This window comes from Chlorocebus sabaeus, chromosome 20 (genome assembly GCF_047675955.1).
Source record: "Chlorocebus sabaeus isolate Y175 chromosome 20, mChlSab1.0.hap1, whole genome shotgun sequence".
Lineage (NCBI taxonomy): Eukaryota > Metazoa > Chordata > Mammalia > Primates > Cercopithecidae > Chlorocebus > Chlorocebus sabaeus.
The window spans coordinates 102921721-102942365 of NC_132923.1; the positions used below are offsets into that span (position 1 = coordinate 102921721).

Sequence of the window (20645 nt, forward strand, 5' to 3'; positions counted from 1 at the left end):
TCAGGTGAGTGTTTTAAAAAGATAGCTGGTGGCAGAGAGGAAGACGCATTGAATAGGGCTAGAGAAGAGATGGGCATCTGTTACTCAGTTGTTGTAAGTAACCTGAAACACAGCCATTGTGGACTCTGGTTAGAATCTGGGAGGTGTCTAGGAGGCAGAATCTGGAGGGCTCCGTGATGGCTTGATGTGGGGTCTGGGCAAGATGGGAGTCCAGGATAAATAGGTTTCTGGCTCAGGATCTGGGTAAATGTGGAAACTGTTTCCTGAATTGGGGAGCTGTGCAGAGAGGCAGGCTGGGTGGAGAAATAGAATTGAATAAGCCCAGGTCTGAGCAGCTTGTGGAGGAAGTGGTGGGGTGGGGCTCCTATGAGACATCTGAGGAGAGAGAATATCAGATACAATACAGACCCTGGGACTTGGGAGAAAAGAGGTTTCCATCCTAGGATTTGCCCACCCATCAGCAGGGACAAATAAGAAAACCAGCAATTATGGAGAGACTGTTGAGTCAGAAGAGAGGTCTATTTCCACCCCCACACCCTTCCTTGGTACCCTGTGAGTGCTGCAGATTTACACACTGTGTCCTCCCTCCCTGAGCTGGCCCACTCTGTGCTTTCTTCCTGGAAAGTGCTGGTTCTCACCTGCCCTTCCAGTAGGCTGAGCTAGGAGCCCTTCTTGTTTCCATCACACGCTATATCTCTTCTGGAGTCATCAATCATGCTTTGCTATTTAACTCTCTTCTCAATAAACTATCAACCCCCTGAGGACAGGGGCCATGGGAATGTCTTATTCTTCTTTATGTTTGTTTCCTCAGCACCTAGCACAGACTCTGACATGTAGCTCAGTGTGGCATGAACAAACGAATGAAAGAGTAAGTGAAGAGTAAGTGAATGACTACACGGGATGCTATGCAAAAAACGAGGAAGCCTATATAAGAGTATTGCTAGCTGCTGGAACAAATTCCAATATTTCAATGGCTTAACACTCTGTTTTGTCACTGGCATGAGCTGTTTTTCCTTATACACAAACGAAGAATTTTCTCCAAGAATGTCAGAATTTGGTGACCGCAGCATGTGGTAGCAGTAGAGGAACGGCCTAGGCTGTGGGCCCTTTCTCACTTCTCCCTCCTCGTTTCAGAAGCCCATAGCCTCGGCTTGGTGTGGTCTGGGCTTTTTCCTCATGAAACCCCTCTGTTGCCACTCCTTGGGCAGCAGATCACTTCCACCTCTATGGCGATAGCCTCACCCTTGGGAGATACTCGCTTTGGCCTGATCATGCTCATGATTTTAAAATTGTGCCCCAATTGGGATCCCAAGCTTTTCCTCTGAGCCCATCTTTGTCCTGTAGCCCTTCTCTGCAGCCCTGCCTGCCCCTTGGCCTCTGTTTCTGCCCTCACATTACTAGGATCTCCCATTTGCTCACTCTCTCTCCTTCGGCTTCAGAAGGCTTTTTTGATCTTTTCCTGGGTCAGAATGAAAATTTCGGGGCATCAGGTCTACAGCTCCTCCTTGAATGAGGCAGAGTTCTCCAGAGCATCAGGCCTTGTATTCTTTCTAAATCAAACTCTGATTTTATCTGGATATTAGGCTTATCTTGGCTCGTCACTGGACTCTATTGGGCTTTTTTGCAATGTGATACTGTAAAGACACCTCAACCCACGGCTGCCTGTTGTTCATAGGGAGAATGGGAGCGGGAGGCAGGGACCCAGCACCGGGGGCTGGGCTGAGACCCACACTCTCCTAGGTTAGATGGGGGTGGGCTGTTGTGTCTGACTCCTGCCTCTCCATTGCCCTGCAGATGTTTCCAGGGTCCCCATCTCTGCCTTTGCCCCCATGTTTCCTCGCTCAGACCATCATAGTAGTCTTCCAAGTGGTACCCTTTCCCTTCCTACTCTTTCCTCACAGAGAAGCTAGAGTATATGTCAGGCCACATCACTTGGCTTCTCTTTCCCAGAAATGAAAACCTGCCTTTCGTATTCAGAGCTGTCTACTTTTCGCTAAAGGAGCCATGCTGTACACAGAAAAGAAATGTAAACAGATATCTCTTTACATATATTTTCTGACTGTCAAGCATCTCTCTCCTTCCTCCATCTGAAAAGTCATCTCCTCCTGTTATAGGATGAATTGTGTGCCCCCACCCAAATTCATGGGTTGAAGTCCTAACCCCTAGTACTTCAGGATGTGACCTTATTTGGAGTTAGAGTCTTTAAAAAGTCAATTAAGTTAAAATGAGGTCATTGGGTTGGGCCTGAATCCAGTATGACTGGTGTCCTTATTAGAAGTTTGGACACAGATATGTACCGTGGGAACACATGTGAGGACACAGGGAGAAGAAGGCAGACATCTACAAGCCAGAGATAGAAGCCTCAGAGGAAACCAGCCGTGTCGACACCTTGATCTTGGACTTCCAGCCTCCAGAATTGTGAGGCAATACATTTCTGTTGTTTAAGTCACAGGGTCTATGGTACTTTGTTGTGGCAGCAGCCCTAGCAAATTAATACACCTTCTATTTCTCACTGGCTAAGAATAAAATGCAAACTCCTCGCCATCCACTAATAGACCCTATGTGATCTGCCCCACTCCCCATCTCCCATTGCTTACCTTGATCCAGCCCCATCCTCCTCCTCCTGGCCTGCTTCCCTTTTTATAGCCTTGCCTGTGCTCACTATACCAAAAGCTCTTTCCCCAACTTTGCATGACTGTCTTGCCTAATTCTATTATTACATCAATTAATTAATTAATAGAGTCTGGCTCTGACACCCAGGCTGGAGTGCAGTGGTGCGATCATGGCTCACCGCAGCCTTGAACAGCTGGGCTCAAATGATCCTCTGGCTTCAGCTTCCGGAGCATCTTGCTTAATTTTAGATCCCATCTTCCACCGTTGCCATCTCAGAGAGGCCTTCCGAGACCGTCTCTTTAAAGCATGTCCCTGTATTGTTTCTTCTAGCACCATAAACTTTCCTTTTGTAGCATCCTTAATTAGTAACTTTATGGGTATTTGTGTACATATTTCCTGCATTCATCAAGTCAGGGACTGTTCACTAGGTGTATATTCATTGTCTAGCACAGCACCTGGACACATAATGATGCTCAATAAATATTTGTTGAGTAAATGAATCTTCACCTTTTTAAGGTCTTTATCCATGTCTCAGGTTCCAGCCCAAATCCTACTTTCCTTCTTAAATTAGCCTTCTGATCCCCCAAGTCCAAGAAAAGCTCACTGTCTTGACATGCCTCTCGGTAGCATGCCAGTTCTTCAGTCATGGTGATTATCGCTGTCTGATGGTATCAGTTACATCAGTTAGGTGCATCTCTGCATGGCCCACAGCACAGCCTGGCTCAGGGCCCCAGAGCACCGGAGGTAAATGCACGTGGACCCAAATAGATCAGAGAGCAGGAATGGCGGAGAATGTGAGTGACTGGGCCTTTTACAGGGATAAAATAGGTGCTCCTGCCCTCCACAGCACCCAGGGAAAAGGATGACAAACACTCCTTTTGCCCGGGAAGGTTTTGGGGGTAAATCTCATCTGCCTGTTGTAGCCACAGAGCAATGTTCTGGAGCTGAGTAGAGGGTAAGAGAAAGCCCATTGGCCTGCAGCCCTAGAATTACAGAGCAGCCCAGACTCTCTTCTGCCCAGCTGTGGGCTTCACAGGAGGCCTGGGCATCTCTGCCAGTTCCTTTCTCTGGAGGAGAACCCCGCCTCCAAGAGAGGGGTAAAGTCGGAGTTTAGAAGCCAGGAGCCCACCCCCAGGCAAGCGCAGCTAACAGCCCCCAAGGCCACCACCACCACCACTCACTCCCAGCGTAGTCAGTCCCTTCCTCCTCTCCAGGGCTGGTGGGAAGGCTGAGCCCTCTCCTTCGGGGGGCTGAGTCTGGACAATGGGAAGGGAGAAGCCCCCTCCCCGCTGCCCCAGAGACATAAAGCAGGCCTTTCACTGAGGAGTTCTGGCTGCTTCGGTTGGTTCTTGGCACCCAGCAAGGCGGCGTCAGGAGGGGCGGGCAAGCAAGCGTGTTGGGGGTGGGGACCGGGCCGGCGATTCTGAGGAGGTTCGCCCGCCCAGGGCCACCGGGCTGGCTCCCCAGCTGTGGGATGAGCTCATGCAGGGAAACCGGAACAACTTGGGGTAGGGGGGAGGGAGGAAGAGTGGCATCTAGGAGGCTGCGAAAGCATGGCTCTGGGGAGGAAGTTTTTCATGGGGAGTAGGGACAAGCCTCCACTCCTCCAGCCCTGCCCCCGCCCGCCAATTCATATCAACTCCACAGCCCCTCTTCACACCCTTCCTTGGATGGAAATTCCTGGCCACGCTGACAGCCGGCGAACTTGGGTCGCCAACCACCCCCAGCCTGGGTCGCCATCCCTATAGTCCCTCTCCACACGCTTCCCCGGAAATTCTCAGGCCCCACCGCCCGCCGGCCACTGCCCCCTTGGCCACACAGATGCCAACGCTCCGTTTTGGCCAAAACGGGCTGCTCCTAAGCCCGGAGCACAGCTTCTCTGGGGTGCGTCGACAAAGCGGGTGGGGGCGCCCATCGCAGGTGCCTTTCCACTGCACGCGCCAGCAGGAGCCTCCTCTCCGGGTCTTGCCCCTCCCAGTTTCCTCCAGCCTCCCTCCATGAAGCGTCTCTTCCCTCTCGCCGAGAGTTTGGCGTAGACAGCGAAAGAGCCATCGTGACTGGTGGAGAAGCCTGGAGTAGACAGACAGAGACGGCGACCGAGTCGGGTGGGGGATGGGGTGGGGACCGACGCTGAGCCCTTGGGGCCTGGAAGCCGCCGCTACTGCGGAGGGGTGGGGAGCGGCTCACGCCCTTGGGAAGAACTCTCTTCCCAAGGGGCCTTGGCTGGGAGGAGGAGGGGGAGAGGAAGAAATCGGGTCCGATTATTTAAATTTGGGGATAAATTGTACTAGTAACTCTTGCACCGTCCTTCCACCAATCTCACTCCCCACCCCCAACTCCCGTGCACACAGGGACTGCCTCTGCCATCCTGAGATTTTTGTCTTAGGGTAGGAGTGGGACCGCACTGGGTCAAATGAACAGGTCCCCTCTCTCTCCCCCCTACACACAACCCCGCTCCACCGCCCTCCAATTCTTAACCCTGCGTCTGTCTACGCACACACGCACCTCGCCTGGGATGGGGTAGAAGGCTATTGTGAATGAGGCTCATAAGCATCGCCCCCGGCCCCAGATTGCAAGTTCAAAGCCACCAGCCAAGAGCAGCTCTTAAGAACCAAGACTTGGGGAACCGCGTCCTTCTTTGGTTACCTTTTCCCAGACAGGATTCCAATTTCCAAACGTGGAAGAGGCGTGTGTGTATGTGCCTGTGTGTGTGAGTGCGTGTGTCTATGTCACTGTGTGTGTGTGTGGAGAGGGGGATGTATTAATGGGTGATCTTATAAATGAAAACGGGAGGACTGAACTTAAAAGAAACTGGTCAATTGCAAAACAAACAGGGATAAACAACCCTTTAGATGTAATTTGTGGTTTATCTGGAGGTGGAGGTGGCGCTGAAGAGGAACCCCCGCCCCCCAATATTTTTTCCTTAGCTGCGCCTCCACCCCCAGCATTTGGAGCGGCTGAGAAGCGGCTCCGGAGTGATTAATCCGGGGATAATTCACCCCCCCGCCCCCCGGCGCGAACCCCGCGAAGCGGGATTGGAGCGAGTCATTTCCGAGAGCGCAGCGCGCCTCTCCCCGGCCGGGCGGACACTTGGTTCATTCCAGCCGCAGAAGCTCAGGGCTCCCGCGTACCGGGATTTTTTCCGAGCAGAAAAAAGCTCCAGAGCTCTCCTGACCTCCTTTCTCCTCGGCGGCGAGCGGAGCCTCTCCCTCGGCGCTGCCGGCCGCGCCATGCCGCGCTCGCGGGGACTGGAGCTGGGGCGCTGCGGTTGCCCCGCGGGGAGGGCTCGCGGCGAAGCCGGGATTTCGGCGCTTGTGCCGGGCGCCGGGAGCCGCTGGGGCCGCCCGCCGCCGCCAACGCCGCCGCCTCTGCTGCTGCTGCTGGGCTGGGGGCTGCTCAGCGTCTCGGCCGCTGCGGGTGAGTCCAGCCGCGCCGAGGAGTCAGCGGCCGCCGCGCGCCCCACCCGAGCCCCGAGCCCACCCATCCTGACCCGGTCCCAGTCCCTCCCCCGGCCTCTATCCCTGTCAGAATCTCCCACCCTCCCAATTGCCTACTCTCCTTCTCATCTCCTGCTTCAGTCTCCCACCCCACCCTCAGCCACGTCCTCACCTCCACCCTCACCCTCATTGCTGCCCCAGCCCCAGCCGCAACTTGGCCGGATGCGGCCGGTGTGGGGGCCTGGGAGACAGACATCCCCGCCTGGGGTTGCGGGGCACCTGGTCTGTGGCTTCAGTTTCTCCAGCCTCCCAGCCCCCAAGGTACTAGGCTTTTTTCCGATAAACTTTCCCGGAGCCCTACTCCCCCGGCTCCCGATTCTGCCAGGCACGCTGGTCCAGGGGGCTGCAGAGGAACCGTGCACCCCCTCCCCATTTCCGCGTCTGCAAGGTCTGCCCTTCCCTGCCCCCGCCCATTTTCTCCAATTGAAACCGGTGCCCCCTCTAGAGCCGCCTGGAGACTGCGGCCGCCACCCCCCTCCCCAAATGCTACCCCTCCCTCGGCGCTCGGAGCTAGGAGGGGGTTCAGGTGGGCGCGTGCCCACGGTGGGGGTCCCGCGTATTCCTTGCAGGAGGCCTCAGGTGGGGGCTGGAGGGTGTTGAGGGACTGGAAGGAGGGGGTGGGGGTTGTAGCCGGGGGCGGAGGAGGGAGTGTCGCCGCCAGGCTTCGCGCTACCACATTCCCCTCGGTTCTCACTCCGCGCCAAAGTGCCCTTTCCCGCGCCCTGCTGCAGCCGAGCGCCTGGGCTGCGGCAGCGGCAGCGGCGGCGCGGGCGGCGGGACCAGCTCCCGACAACCGAGTCCGGGAGGGGGCAGACCTAGCGGGTGCGGAAAGTCCCGGAACTTCGCGGGTGTCTGGCTGCAGCTTGCAGCGCGCGGGGGAGGTACGCGAACCTTCTAGGGAACCGGGTCCCCTGTGGAGGCTACTGGCCGCGACTGGTCCTCTCCCACTTTACCCACAGCACCCCTCCGAAGCTCAGTTCTAGCCACAACCTAGAAAGTTCCGTATGCCCGGGTGGAGACGGGTCCAAACCGGGATGCCTGGAACCGCATTTTCATTTAGCCCTGGAGGCTGATACCCACTGGGGGAGAAACCGAAACACCTGCTGCCGAGGCCTGGACCTAGGGCACCTTCGACCTGCAGCCGTGTTTTCTTTTGTTTTTGTTCTTGTTTTGTTTTGTTTTGTTTTGAAACCACCGATTGAACCTCTGAAGGTTTGGCCTGGACCACCCTAGTTCCCCTTCTCAGGGAACTGCGCCTCTCCTCTGGCAGGTCAGTGAGTGGCGAGCTCTCTGGCCCACTCTGGCCTCCAGCATCTTGTGAGTCTGTCCTCACAGACCATGTCGCCCACCGCTTAACCGCGGCGTGTTGGGGTTCTTGGTCAGGGAGGGCGCCCCGAGCCAGCTCTGGCTCTCTCATTCCTAGCTGACGGGACTTTCTCAGGTTCTGCTAAGAGTCATAGCCACCGACACCCAGAGAGGGGCGCCCGCGGTGCGCGCGCCTGGGAGCTCTGGCCTCTCGCACACCCACACCCACTGGGAGGCTGTCCATACCGACGCTGCTGGTCACCCAGACTTGCCACATGGGCGGTGGGGGGATTGCTGCTACCTCCCGCCAGGCCTCCCGGACGTTTGTCGAGGCGAGGCCGGTGTCTGGCTTAGCTGATTGGAGAATGTCTCGGCATCGGACTGAATCGTTTTTCTGGCTAGATTTGTCCCTGCCCCTTGGGCATATCCTGCCCCTAGGGGAGAGAAAAAGGCCCACTCACCGGCGCTTGCACTGCTCAGCGGTGCTGGAATCCTGCCCTATAGAGATCCATTAGCTCGCAGCTCCTTGGTCAGTAGAGAAGTTGAGGGGAGGGGACCTTGTGTTCATGGCTTGGGGTAGTTCCTCTCTGGCAGACCCTGCTCTGGCTTGCAAGCTTCCAGCACATTTCTTTTCTTCTCTTTCTTTTTTTATTTTTATTTTTTAAGACGGAGTTTTGCTCTTGTCGCCCAGGCTGGAGTGCAATGGCTCGGTCTCAGCTCACTGCAACCTCCGCCTCCTGGGTTCAAGTGATTCTCCTGCCTCAGTCTCCCGAGTAGGTGGGATTACAGGTGACCGTCACCACGCCCGGTTAACTTTCGTATTTTTAGGAGAGACGGGGTTTCACCATGTTGGCCAGGCTGTTCTCGAGCTCCTGACCTCAGGTGATCCGCCTGGCTCAGCCTCCCAAAGTGCTGGGATTACAGATGTGAGCCACCGCGCCCAGCCCAGTACATTTCTTTTTAAGCTTTTCTCGCATTTAGATGGGCTGTTTGGCCTTGCAGGCAGCAGAGATTTGGAAATGAACTTGGTGACAGGAGATCGGCAGGATTTGGTACATTAGAAGGGGAAACACATTCATTTTGTGTTCAGTTCACACTGTTGAATTTAAAAGATGCTCAGGACTGAACCGTCTCCCTTCCTCGGCTCAGTGATCACTGGATAAATATCACTGTATAAATAAAATGATTTGAAAAAGGGGAGTCTTCTTACCCACTATTTATACAGATCACCGTATACATTAAACGATTTGAAAAAGGGGAGTCTCCTTACCCACCCATACCTTCTCCCCTCAACCCCTTTAGTCCCTGTCCTGCCTTGTACTCCCCCTCCCCCAGCCTCCCTGGAGACTTCCCACCAGTTACCTGCTCTCCCCATCAATTGCCCTCCTTTTTTTTTTTTCTTTCTTTCTGTCTTTCTTTTTTTTTTTTTTTTTTTTTTATGAGAGGGAGTTTCACTCTTGTTGCCCAGGCTGGAGTGCAATGGTGCAATCTTGGCTCGACGTAACCTCTGCCTCCCGGGTTCAAGTGATTCTCCTGCCTCAGCCTCTGGAGTAGCTGTGATTACAGGTGCAAGCTACCATGCCCAGCTAATTTTGTATTTTTAGTAGAGACGGGGGTTTCTTCATGTTGGTCAGGCTGGTCTTGAACTCTTCACTTCATGATCTGCCCACCAAAATGCTGGGATTACAGGTGTGAGCCACCGTACCTGGCCACCCTCCCTTCTTAAAACACATTTCCCTTTGACCTGTAAACAGGCTCATCTTTAACATAAAACAAACCAAGAAGACTTCTTGGCCCTATTGACCTGTCTAAGCCACTGTCCCATCTCTCTTTGTCTTTTACAGTCACTTCTCTTCAAAGGGGTCTTCATGTCACTTTTCTCTACTACCAGTCACTCCTTACTTCAGCCTCTGTCTCCAGGATGACACTGGAACACTCTAGAAGAGAGCACCAGTGACCACCTCAATTGCCAAATACATTGTACTTTGTCTTTATTTTCCTTTATCTCTCTGTGGCTGTGGCCACTTTGGATGAATTTCTCTTCCTTGGGCTTCTGGGACACTGTGTCTTACTGATTTTTTCTCCTGTCTCTTGTGTGTTCCTTCTCAGTCTCTAACACTCACTTATTCCCCTCCCTGAAGCATGGGGTCCTGCAGCATCTAATTCTTTGTACTTTTTCCCATTCCTTTTCACCACTGCCTGGGTGAGCTCATCCTTGCCCAGCCCTTCCACTACCACACTCTGAAGCTTCCAGACAGATCTCTTCTGCCAAGACGTCTCTCCTGATATTCATCTATTGACTTCCTGGTCCACGGGAACTCTGGGTCTAGGTAACCCGTATATCCAGCGGATTCTTGGACCTCTTCACTTAGATGTTTCTCTTCCAAAGCAATCTTATTAGCTTCTTTCTTAAGCCTCCAGCATTTCCTGTGTGAGCTGGTGGTTCCTGTAGCCTCCCAGTTATGGAGCCCAGAAACCTTAGGATTATCCTCAACTCCTTCGTTATCGTGTGGCCATGAAATTCTGTCAGTTTCATATCCTCAATCATTCTCAAACCTAGCTACTTTCCTTGAGAAGCTCTGAACATTGAAAAAGCTATCTTGCCTTCCACTCCCTTACTAAGTAATTTTAAAAAAGCAATATTAAACTATAAGTAGACGGAATTCTGACAAAGTTCTGATTTTTCCCATGCCAACCACGTCATGGCTTAAAAAAAAATCAAATGCCAAATTAAAAAAATTTCCCCTGCTTTGTATGTTGCTGAGTGCTTGCTTTCAGTCAGCCTCTTGTAGACTAGAGCACTGACTGTACTCAATATTCTATTATAGTGCAAACTGAGTTGTATTAAAAAGCATTTATTTGTCTGCTTTATATATTAAACTGTGAGCTTACTGAAGGCAGGGACGGTGCTTTATTTCTCTTGGTATCCCCTTATCCAGCTCAGGTTCTGGCATAGAATTTGTGCTTGATATATGGCTGTTCAGTCAGATGATTTGTACAGTTTTCTTTACCTTGGACAGTTTTCCAGGGACTGATAAGACTAAATCAGGGGTCAAGGAAGCCAGCTGGTTTGCAGAGGTAATAAGATGACATAGACACCTGGTCCCCTGTTCCTTTTCCCCACAACTAAGTATCACCGTTTGGTGACAGCTCCTAGATCCTAGAACCAATGGAACAATAAGCCCTTGGCATACCACTCTCCTCCAACCCTGAGCCAAGGAAAGGCATTTCACTACTCAGTCACCAGTGTGTGTATGAATTTGAATTTCCATTTGCAATCAAGCTGAGGGTTTATGGTTTTTAAAAAATGAGCTGACTGCAGCAGAGAGTGCCCACCGTATCTAGGGCTGGTGAGTGTGTGGCTTTGTTGAAGGTGAGTTAGAATCATGCACCAGGGATTGGAGGACCAAATTGCAGGGTCTTGGACACTGCCTGGTTTGGGTTTCTCCGGCAGAGCCCAGCAGGCAGCTTCAGCAGCACCCCCTTCACCCTCATTCATGTCCCTGACTTGCCTGTTTCACCCTCATCATCACACTAGCAGGATTAAGGGAATCTGATTGCTCCGCAGAGCCTTGTTGGAGACCCAGCTGATCTTCAGGCCTCTCTAGGGCTCAGGCTCCCTGCTGTTAAAAGGACAAGTAATTCCTGAGTTTTTGGAAGGATTAGAAACCAGAGATGCAACCAGTCCAGTGCCATACCTCATCGAATGTGCCTATGAAATAGAAGCTGTGACCGAAGGAATCAGCCACTAAGTCTGTGTGCCCTCACCATGTCCTGCCCCACCTACCATGCTCAGAATGCTGTTCTGGGCACCCAGGGGAGTTACACTAACAGCTTATGTTCACTGAGTACTCACCAGCACTGTCTTAAGCACTTGTGTGTATTAACTCAATCCTCTCAGCAACCCAGTGAAGCCTGCAGTATTATTATTCCCATTTCATAGATGAAGAAACAGGTTCAGAGAGGACACATAACTTACCTACATACTAAGTAAATAGCCAAGTCACAGTTTGGATGCAGGCCTGGCTGATGCCAAATCTTTTACTCATAACCCTATTGCTATACCCTATTACTCAGAACCCTATTCAACTTCTTGGGGACTCAGCTGGTACCACATCCCTGGAAGCTTCTGCCCAGGCTGCCTTCTTTGGCCTTGCTCTTCCCACTGGGCTGTCCTCGTCAGTTATGCTGTACTGCTTTTGAGGCCTGAATCCTACACTTTTTATCCTCAAGCAGCTATTGTCCATTCCTTTCCACCACAAGCTCCTGGAGGGGAGGCTGTAAAGTCATTCTTGGTTTCTATCCCCAAACACCCATCTAAGTGGAACTCTACTGTGGGTTCTTACAACTCCTCAAGTTTCCTTTGTTGTCAGACTCATCAGGACATATTGAAATTTCTTGCTTAATGAGGTGGTATCTGTCTCATTTCCCTAAAGGACTGTGAACTCAGGCAGGGCAGTGTAGCCCAGCTCAGAGCACATAGTGGACACTCATTCAGTGTGCTGATGAGACAGTCAGAGCTGATGAGACAATCAGAGGCAAGTTGTTTGGAACCCAGGGCTTCCTTTCCCTCAGACCACCCTCTTGGGCATTCCCAGGGCAACTGGGAGCTGGGAAGACTGGAAATGGGTTAAGGGGCATCTTGAAGTGGGAGGCAGCCCCAGGCCCATCTGCACAATAATAATAGCTCTCCTTTACCGAGTGCTGGTTAAATGTTTTATAGACATTACCATTTAATTATCACTGTAATCTAATATTTGAAGATACTGAGGCTCAGAAAGTAAGCAGCTGGGCCAAGGCTGTAGAGCAGGTAGGTAAAGAAAGCAGGATTTAACCTCAAGTCTACCTGACCCTAGGGCCCATCTTTATGGAAAGTACTTGTTACAGTGCTGGGCCCATTGTTAGCATTCAATATATGTTACATACTATTACTATACTGCAACTACAGTCTACTTGCTTTCTGCACCAGCTTCCTAGAAATATAAGAGAAACAATTCACACACTCTGCCACTCTCAGGCACCACTATATGCAGTGGGGAGGGTCTTTTCTCTTTGCTCCTCTGGCTGAAAGCACACACCTTAGAACCTGGTCCCCTCACCCAACCCATCAACCCAGCTCTATGCTCTTCATCCAGGAGGGTAGGGAGGGAGAACCCTGTACCTCGAGAATGCACTGCATTGCCCTCCCTGGGTTTCTCTCATTGGGTAGCATATGGCCTCTCTCCCTTCCTCTCCGTCTGCTGCAGTGTCGTGAGAGCTTCCCCAACAACAGGGGAACATCGGGGTGAACCTGCAAATGGAGGATTATTTCAGAGTGTTTATCCTTACAAAGACTCTGTCTCAGGGTTCACTCGCTTTGAGAAGGGCTTGGTTTTCCCTTGGACCCACAGAAAGCAAAGAGTGGGCTATGCAACATGAGAGTTTCTCAACTTGAAAATGATGGCGTGGCTCTCAGAGCTCTTTCCTTACTCTTGTAAGTTAAGAGAAACAAAGGAAACTCATATTTATTTTTTCCCTGGACTCTAGAGAACTCAACCTCCTGGATTGTCTTTTCATACTCCTCTAAAAATGAGATTCTCTGTCTTCTTTTCTTTTCTCCCACTGAAACACACACTTAGTTCTTAGAGCTTTGGAAGAAGGTGAGACCCCTTTGGCCTTCTCAGGTAGCTTAATGTCACATGAAAGATAGTCATGACCCACTATACACCCACAAATGTGAACTTTAGCCAAACAGCAGATGAGAGGGGAGGAGATGGAGTGGAACATGATGAGGTGGGATTGGAGACATAGCATAAGTTGAGGTAGACTGAGCTCAAGTAGGAAGGCGTAAACTGGGTAAGATCAAAGGTAGGTTGGGCTGTATTGGCACAGGATAGATAGAGTGAGATAGGTGATGGTTGGGGATGGGATTGAGAGGGTGGGATGTGCAGTATTCAGGGGATTGACTGGGATGCGGGGTGAGGTGGGGAGGGAATGTGTTAGAAGACACTGGGGTGGGGTGGGATAAGATGGGGTGGGTGGAGTTGGGATGGAGTGGAATGGAACAATTGGGATATGATGGAGTGGAGGTGAGATGTATTGTGGTAGAATGGAATGAGATAGAGGTGAGTCAGATTTATTGGGATGGTTTGGGTTGGTTGAGTTGGAACAAGAGACTGAGAGATAAGATGAAGTTATTATAAAACCAATTGAATGGGCACCAATTGAGTGGGCATGAGGAAATGGGTAGGGAGGGCACTGGAAATAGCTGGGCCCACCTCACAGTGTTGTAGCGTCTTCATCTTCCTGAGCAGGACTTCTTGAACGTTGGTCAGTTTCTTTCTCACCTGAATTGTGAAATTTCCAGCAGACATAAAGTCTCCATTAGCCTTTGGTCCCATATAGCATGAATCCTAAAATGGTGGAGGTTCCCTTTTCCTGCCATAAGGGATCATTCTTCAGAGAGACGCTGGGAGTGCCATGTGGCCACCACCAGGAATCCATCAGAAAAATATGCTTGGCACAAACCAGGAGCACCAAGGCATCTCCTATCAAGTCCACCATCAGAGAAAGACATTGTGCCTACCCTAGAGCTGGTACAGTGGCTCCACTCACAGAAAGGAAAGCCGAGGATGGAGTAGGGGTTTACCTCCACCGCCCCCTCTGCTGGGGAAGTCTCTTTCCTAGAGACTCTTTTACTTTCCACCTGTTCGTGTCTGTATTGGAAATTTTTAAACTGAATTTGTCTTTCAAGGGATGTCAGTCCCACCCTTGAAAAATCATTATTATAAGGAACTTTTATGATGCTAAAAATAATGTATGTATAGTGAAATTACTGAGAGCACCAAATTACTCTGAGAAATTTACTTGAGAATCTCCTGTGCCATCTAACACAGAAAATAAGGGCTTATATTGCAACACAAATAGCCTTCCTACCTGCCAATGTCTAATTTATACCAATTAAGTGCAGTTATAATCCAGAAACCTCAAAAAATTATGTGTCCATCTTCAAGGTTTTCAAATATAAAACAGAATAAGTTCTATTATTAAGTAGCTCCATCTATTTATTGATTGAAAGTAAGCGAGTGTGACGGATGTAACTGTAAAGGGAAAAAGCAGAGACTTTGAAATTTGAGATACAAGTATATTATGAGAGAATGTGCAGACATTTTGTGCAGAATGATTGATGGCCCTTTCTGAGATGAGTAAGTGTGGTAGAGTCGACTCAGGCCTCGGGAGATTTGTCTTCAGGTTGCTGCCTGACCCCACCCCTTTCCCTACCCCAGCCTCAATCTCTCTACCTACCGACCTTCATTGCTTCCTGCATTGCCGTTTCAGGAATGGAGGGAGTTCAGTGATTGGGTGGGACTTGGTGATGTGTGTGGACTTGGCAGTAAGAAGGAGATGACAGTTTAATAGTTTATTTTCAGTTCATGCTAAAATGTTCCTAGCATAAAAACAGACATCTCAATGTTGGCATCCCCTCCTGCCAGGGACCTATGTGGCCCTATCCTCCTGGCCTTCTCATATGTGCATTCCTAGAAGGGCTGACCCATAGCAGATCCTCAGCTGGGAGAAAGGCCTTGTTCGGCCTGGGAGTCAGGAATTCAGCCTTCCAGACTTGGCTATGCCCCTAACCATCTATGTGACCAGAAGCCAATCATTTCATCTTCCTAGGCCTCTATTTTCCCACCTATAAAATGGGGATAATAATACACAGTGTGTCTATGCAATGATGGATTTGGAAGTTCTTTAATCAACAAAATAAAAAGAAGCCAGAGATATTAGAATAAGACCAAAAAAGTATCTAGTTTAAGCTCATCCAGTGGGAGATCCTGCCCAGGGCTCAGGGTTCTTGGCTTTCGAGGGGTGGGGAGCTCACGACCTCTGCAGACAGCTTGCTAGGCTATTTTTCAGGTCTCAGGGGTGATAGGTGAAGGAGGGTGAGCTTGCTGAGCTTCTTGGCCTCGATCCATTCTTGCTCTCCAGTGGCCTATGGGACTGCTCCTGAGAACTCAAAAGGGAAGAAACAAGCCATCTCCATCCAGAGCCCATCAGACATCCTGGTTGCAGCCTTTTCCCCAACCACCACCCACCCGTGGGCAGCAGCACTGTGAGTTCAGTCTCGGAGAGTTGACTGCTTGGGCTTCGCTCTCACTGACACGTTCATCCAGGGTACGAGATCTGAATGAGGCCTTTAACTATGGCAAGAGGAAAATTCCCTGTATTCGAGAACCACTGGGACTCACATCTCCTACGATATTTTGTTCAGAGGAACATGGAAAAAAGACAATGTTACAGGGACAGTTTTCCCGAGTTACGTGGAAGGCACAGTTGACGTTTTCTGTTTTCTGCACCCCCACCAAGTCTCAGGTGCATGACATTTGAATTAATCCTACCCTCAGTCCACAAGCACTTTATGATCACCTATCTCCTCTCTTATTCGCAAAGTTTGCCTCCCTTCATCCCCAATCCTAAAGCTATCCCAATCCCAATAAGTACTCATTCTGATGTGTTTGATGTATGTCTTCAAATATGCATGGATCCAGGCAGGGCGCGGTGGCTCACACCTATAATCCCAGCACTTTGGGAGGTCGAGGCAGGCGGATCATGAGGTCAGGAGTTTGAGACCAGCCTGATCAAAATGGTGAAACCCCATCTGTACTAAAAATACAAAAATTAGCCAGGCGTGGTGGTGTGCACCTGTAATCCCAGCTACTTAGGAGGCTAAGGCAGGAGAATCGCTTGAACCCAGGAGGTGGAGGTTGCAGTGAGCCAAGATCGCACCACTGCACTCCAGCCTGGGCAACAGAACAAAACTCCATCTCAAAAAAAAAAAAAAAAAAAAAAACATAAAAAAGCATGAATCCTTATAAAATATATAGGGTTGTTTGTAAGTATATGTGTTTTTTATTTCTATAAGTGATATTGAAGTATAAATTTCATCTGCTTTCTTTATTTACTCAATAACATATTTTGCATATCTCGCCATGCTCAGTAAGTGTACCTAGTCAGTGGTTTCTAACTGCTGCATTGCATTACGAGTTATCCATCCATCACATTTTACGTATCTGTTCCCCTGAGGATAGCCCTCTAGCTTATCAGCAACTCCCCCGTACTCCACCACTCAAAGTTCTGAAGAACATCCTTGTACATTCCCTCTTGGGACCCTGTGTGAGAATAGTTCTGGACTATATGAAGGACGATTTGGTACCTGGCTGCCATGGTGTTTTCCAGAGCACCATGGAAATGGTGTGCCAAGTCACATTTCCACTAAGAGTGCCCAAGAGTTTCTGTCTTCCCATGTCCTCATGCGTACCTAATATTAGCCACCTGTCCAATTTTGCCATTTTTAGGAATGTAAAGTGCCATCTCATTGTATTAATTTACACTTTGATTACTAGTAAGTCTGAACCTCTCTTACAGGCTTGTTAGCTGTTTGAACTTCTCTTTTTCTGAATTACCTATTTATATTCTTTGCCCATTTAAAAATTGGATTTCTTATCTTAGAAATCTTTTGGTTGATTTGCAGAAGTTTTGTTTATAGTCTAGGTGTTGCCCGTTGTTAATTTTAGAAGTTACAAATAACTTCTTCTAGTCTTTTATCCATCTCTTTGGCATATGGCAGCTTTCTTTGGACACAAATGCTTCGTTTTGATATAGTCAGATCCATCAGTGTTTTAGGGGAGGTAGAGATTGAGATATGAGGCCACTGATGAGCTAGAGGGCAGGGTGGGGTCCCATGGGACCTGCTGTCTGTGTGGAGGACTCTGAGGAGTCCTAGAATCTTCCTGTCCATCCTGGGCCCCCACATTCTACAGGAGGTTTCTCTTCTGGCTCAAGGCCCTGTGTTTCCTGAAGGCCCCAGTTAAAGTACAGTTTAATGGATAGATGCTATACCTAGAGATTGGGCAGGATTACTCAGTCCTTCAGCAGGCATTTATTGAGTGACTCTGTGTGCTTGAGCTCTCAGCTGCATTGGGGACATGGGCAAGTTTCAGCGCTGAGTGTACATAAGAGAGGCAGCTACACACAGGCTCAGAGCAGCATTACTCACAACAGCCAAATGGCGGAAGCAACCCATGTGTCCATGTGCAGATGAGTGGATAAACAAAATGTGGTATATCCATATGATGGAGTATCTCTCAGCTTTAAAAAGGAAGGAAGTTCTGACACCTGCTACAGCATGGCTGAACCTTGAGGACATCATGCTAAGTGAAAGAAACCAGTTACAGGCCAGGTGCACTGGCTCATACCTATCATCCCAGCACTTTGGGAGGCCTAGTCAGGTGGATCGCTTCAGGCCAGGAGTTCAAGACCAGCCTGGCCAACATGGTGTAACCCTGTCTCTACTAAAAATGCAAAAATCAGCCGGGCATACTGGTGCATGCCTGTAGTCCCAGCTACTGAGGAGGCTGAGTCACAAGAATCACTTGAACCGGGGGGGTGGAGGTTGCAGTGAGCCGAGATCGCGCCACTGCATTCTAGCCTGGCTGACAGAGCGAGAGTCTGTCTCCAAAAAAATAAAAAAGAAAAAAGAAAGGAGCCAGTTACAAAAGGGCAAATAAATACCTACCATATGCTTCTACTGATGTGTGAGGTATTTAGTGCAGACAAATTCATAGAGACAGAGAATAGAATGTTTGTTGCCAGGGGCTGGGGAGGGAGAGATGGGGACTTAATCATTTAATGGGCAGTGACTTTCAGTTTTGCAAGATGGAGAGAGTTCTGTGGATGGATGGTGGTGATGTTAGCACAACAGTGTGAATGGACTTAATGCCACTACATTATATACTTCTAAATGGTTAAGATAGCACATCTTATGTTATATGTATTTTACCACAATTTTTTTTTAAAAAAGAGGGACAGCTCTTTAGACACAAAGGATCAAGGAAAGCTCCCAGAGAAGGATGTTCAAGCCAAGACCTGCCGGATCAACAGGAGTGAGCAGGTGAAGAGAGGAGCAGGAAACGGCTTGCGACAGTGCAGGTTCATCTGCATGGGCTCCTGGTTGAGTGAGAGTAGGTTGTTCCAGGTCTAGAAGGTCTGCTCACCAAAGAAAGGCACTGAGAAGTCTGGAAGGTTTGGAGAAGGAGGGTGGCCAGATGGCTTGGCTGGCAGCCACAGGTCTCTGAAAAAACACAATGAGGGTAGGATGCTACTGGGGAAGGCCGGTCTTGGTGAGGGTGCCTGGAGCCTCATATCAGCAAGGAGGGGCTGAGGGGATCCTTTTTCTTCCACGAGTCCTCTACCCGGTGCCCCCGCCTCCCAGGGAGGGTAAACAGCTAAGTGAACAGCCAAAAGTACATGAAACCCATTCCATGAATCATGGATCATAAGTTAAGGTTCTGTTCATCGTGCCTCCGTGAGAATATCACAAAACTTCCATCCAGAAAGAAAATAGGCCAAGTGTGGTGGCTCACGCCTCTCATCCCAGCAGTTTGGAAGGCCGAGGTGGGAGGATTGTTTGAGGCCAGGAGTTTGAGACCCGCCTAAGTGACAAAAAGTGAGACCTCTTCTGTATATAAATAAGTAAATAAATAAATAAATAATTAGCTGGGTATAGTGGCATGTGTCTGTAGTCCTAGCTACTCGAGAGGCTGAGGCTGGGGGATGGCTTGAGCCCAGGACTTGGAGGCTACAGTGAGCTATGATTGTGCCACTATACTCCAGCCTGAGTGACAGAATTAGAAGACCCTGTCTCTCTTAAAAACGTGACTGAAAGAAAGGAAGAGAGAAAGGTGGGGGGAGGGAGGGGGGAAGGAAGGAAGGGAGGGAAGAAAGGAGAAATAAAAGGAAAATAGAAAGTCTACCTGCTTGGGCTGAGTTAGCAAGTCCTTTCCAGGTGCTGTCTGTGGGGAGACCTGCCATATTCTACCTTGTCCAGGCCATGTGTGCCTGTCAACTTTTTGTTCCTTCTGCCTCTCTCCTTTTCTCTCCCTTCTCTGCCAATCTCCTCCACTTATGTCTTTTCGTTTCCTTTCGTGTCCATCCTCTTCCCCAGTGCTGCTACTTCCCAGGAAACCAGGACTCCTCCTCATTGTGAGTCATCCTCCTCCTGATCCTCAGCCTTGCCATCTGTGAGAGCTTATTCCTGACCTTTGACCTTGCTGCCACCACCCTCACCCCATTCAGGATCCTCCCCTCTGTGGCCTTTTCTTTAGCCAGGCTTCAACCCCGTACCTCTGTCAACAAGGTAGCTTTTTAAGGCCTTTGGCTGCTCCTGTCTGTCCAGGAGCTTGGGGCTGGGTTGTGGAACACTCACTGAGTACCTAGTACAGTGGCCCTGGGTTGGGGGTCATGGGCATAAATACCTTTTAAAACCAAGTTCCTCCCCCCAAGGACCGTTATAAACTACTAAAGGCCAAAGGAGCTCCAAGCACAGCGGAGGGGGAGAGGGGAAGAAGGAAGACTTCATTCAGAAGGTGCCAGCAGGCTCTTCAAGAGTGAGCAGGCATTCGGTTGAAGGAGGGCAATTTGCAGGTTGAATATCTTAGGGGGAGCAGCTAGACAAAGGCTTAAAGCAGCAGGCTGTGCTTGGGAGATGTCAAGTTTGCGTCCCCCCTTTATCAGCATCATAGTCTTCTTTGTGGAAGCTGTCCCTTGGTTTTTATTTTTATCTTTTTCATAGGCAGAGTCTTGATCTGTCACCCAGGCTGGAGTGCAGTGGTGTGATCATGGCTCAATGTAACCTCGACCTCATGGGCTCACGTGATCCTCCCGCTTCAGCCTCCTGAGTAGCTGGGGCTATAGGCACATGCCACCACACTTGGCTATTTTTTTTTTCTAAATTTTTTTGTAGAGATGGGGGTCTTGCTATGTTGCCCAGGCTAGTCTTGCACTCCTGACCTTAAGTAATCTTCCCCGTTCAGCCTCCCAAAATGCCAGGATTACAAGCGTGAGCTGCAGTCCCTGGCTAGCTGTCCCTTGTTGAACACTCAGGCCCTATGCTTAGTGAGAGCTGCTCATTCCTCCCTTACCCCTTACAAAACTCCTAAGAATTCTATCATTTTGCAGTTGAGGAAACTGAGGTTTAAGAAATTAAATTACTTGCTAAGACTACACAACTAGGACTGGGGAGAGCCTGGATTTAAACCTAGTCTGATTCTACAGCCCATAGGCTTAACCACTGTACAGGTTTCCCAGTTAAAAATGTAGATTCTGGCCAGGTGCAGTGGCTCACGTCTGTAATCCCAGCACTTTGAGAGGCTGAAGTGGGAGGCTTGCTTGAGGCCAGTAGTTCAAGACCAA

At 49.9% G+C, this 20645-nt stretch overlaps 1 protein-coding gene across 7 annotated transcripts in view; it reads left to right on the top strand.

Moving 5' to 3' along the window:
• Positions 1-5380: 5380 nt before the first annotated feature.
• Positions 5381-20645, top strand: part of CSMD2 (CUB and Sushi multiple domains 2) — a 654890-nt gene continuing 639625 nt past the window's right edge. For all 7 annotated transcript variants that reach the window (XM_037996751.2, XM_007979489.3, XM_073007520.1 and 4 more), the window contains exon 1: positions 5381-6030. In XM_037996751.2, the coding sequence (XP_037852679.2) occupies positions 5844-6030 (187 nt within the window). In that variant the 5' untranslated portion in view covers positions 5381-5843. The remainder of the gene's footprint in view (positions 6031-20645) is intronic.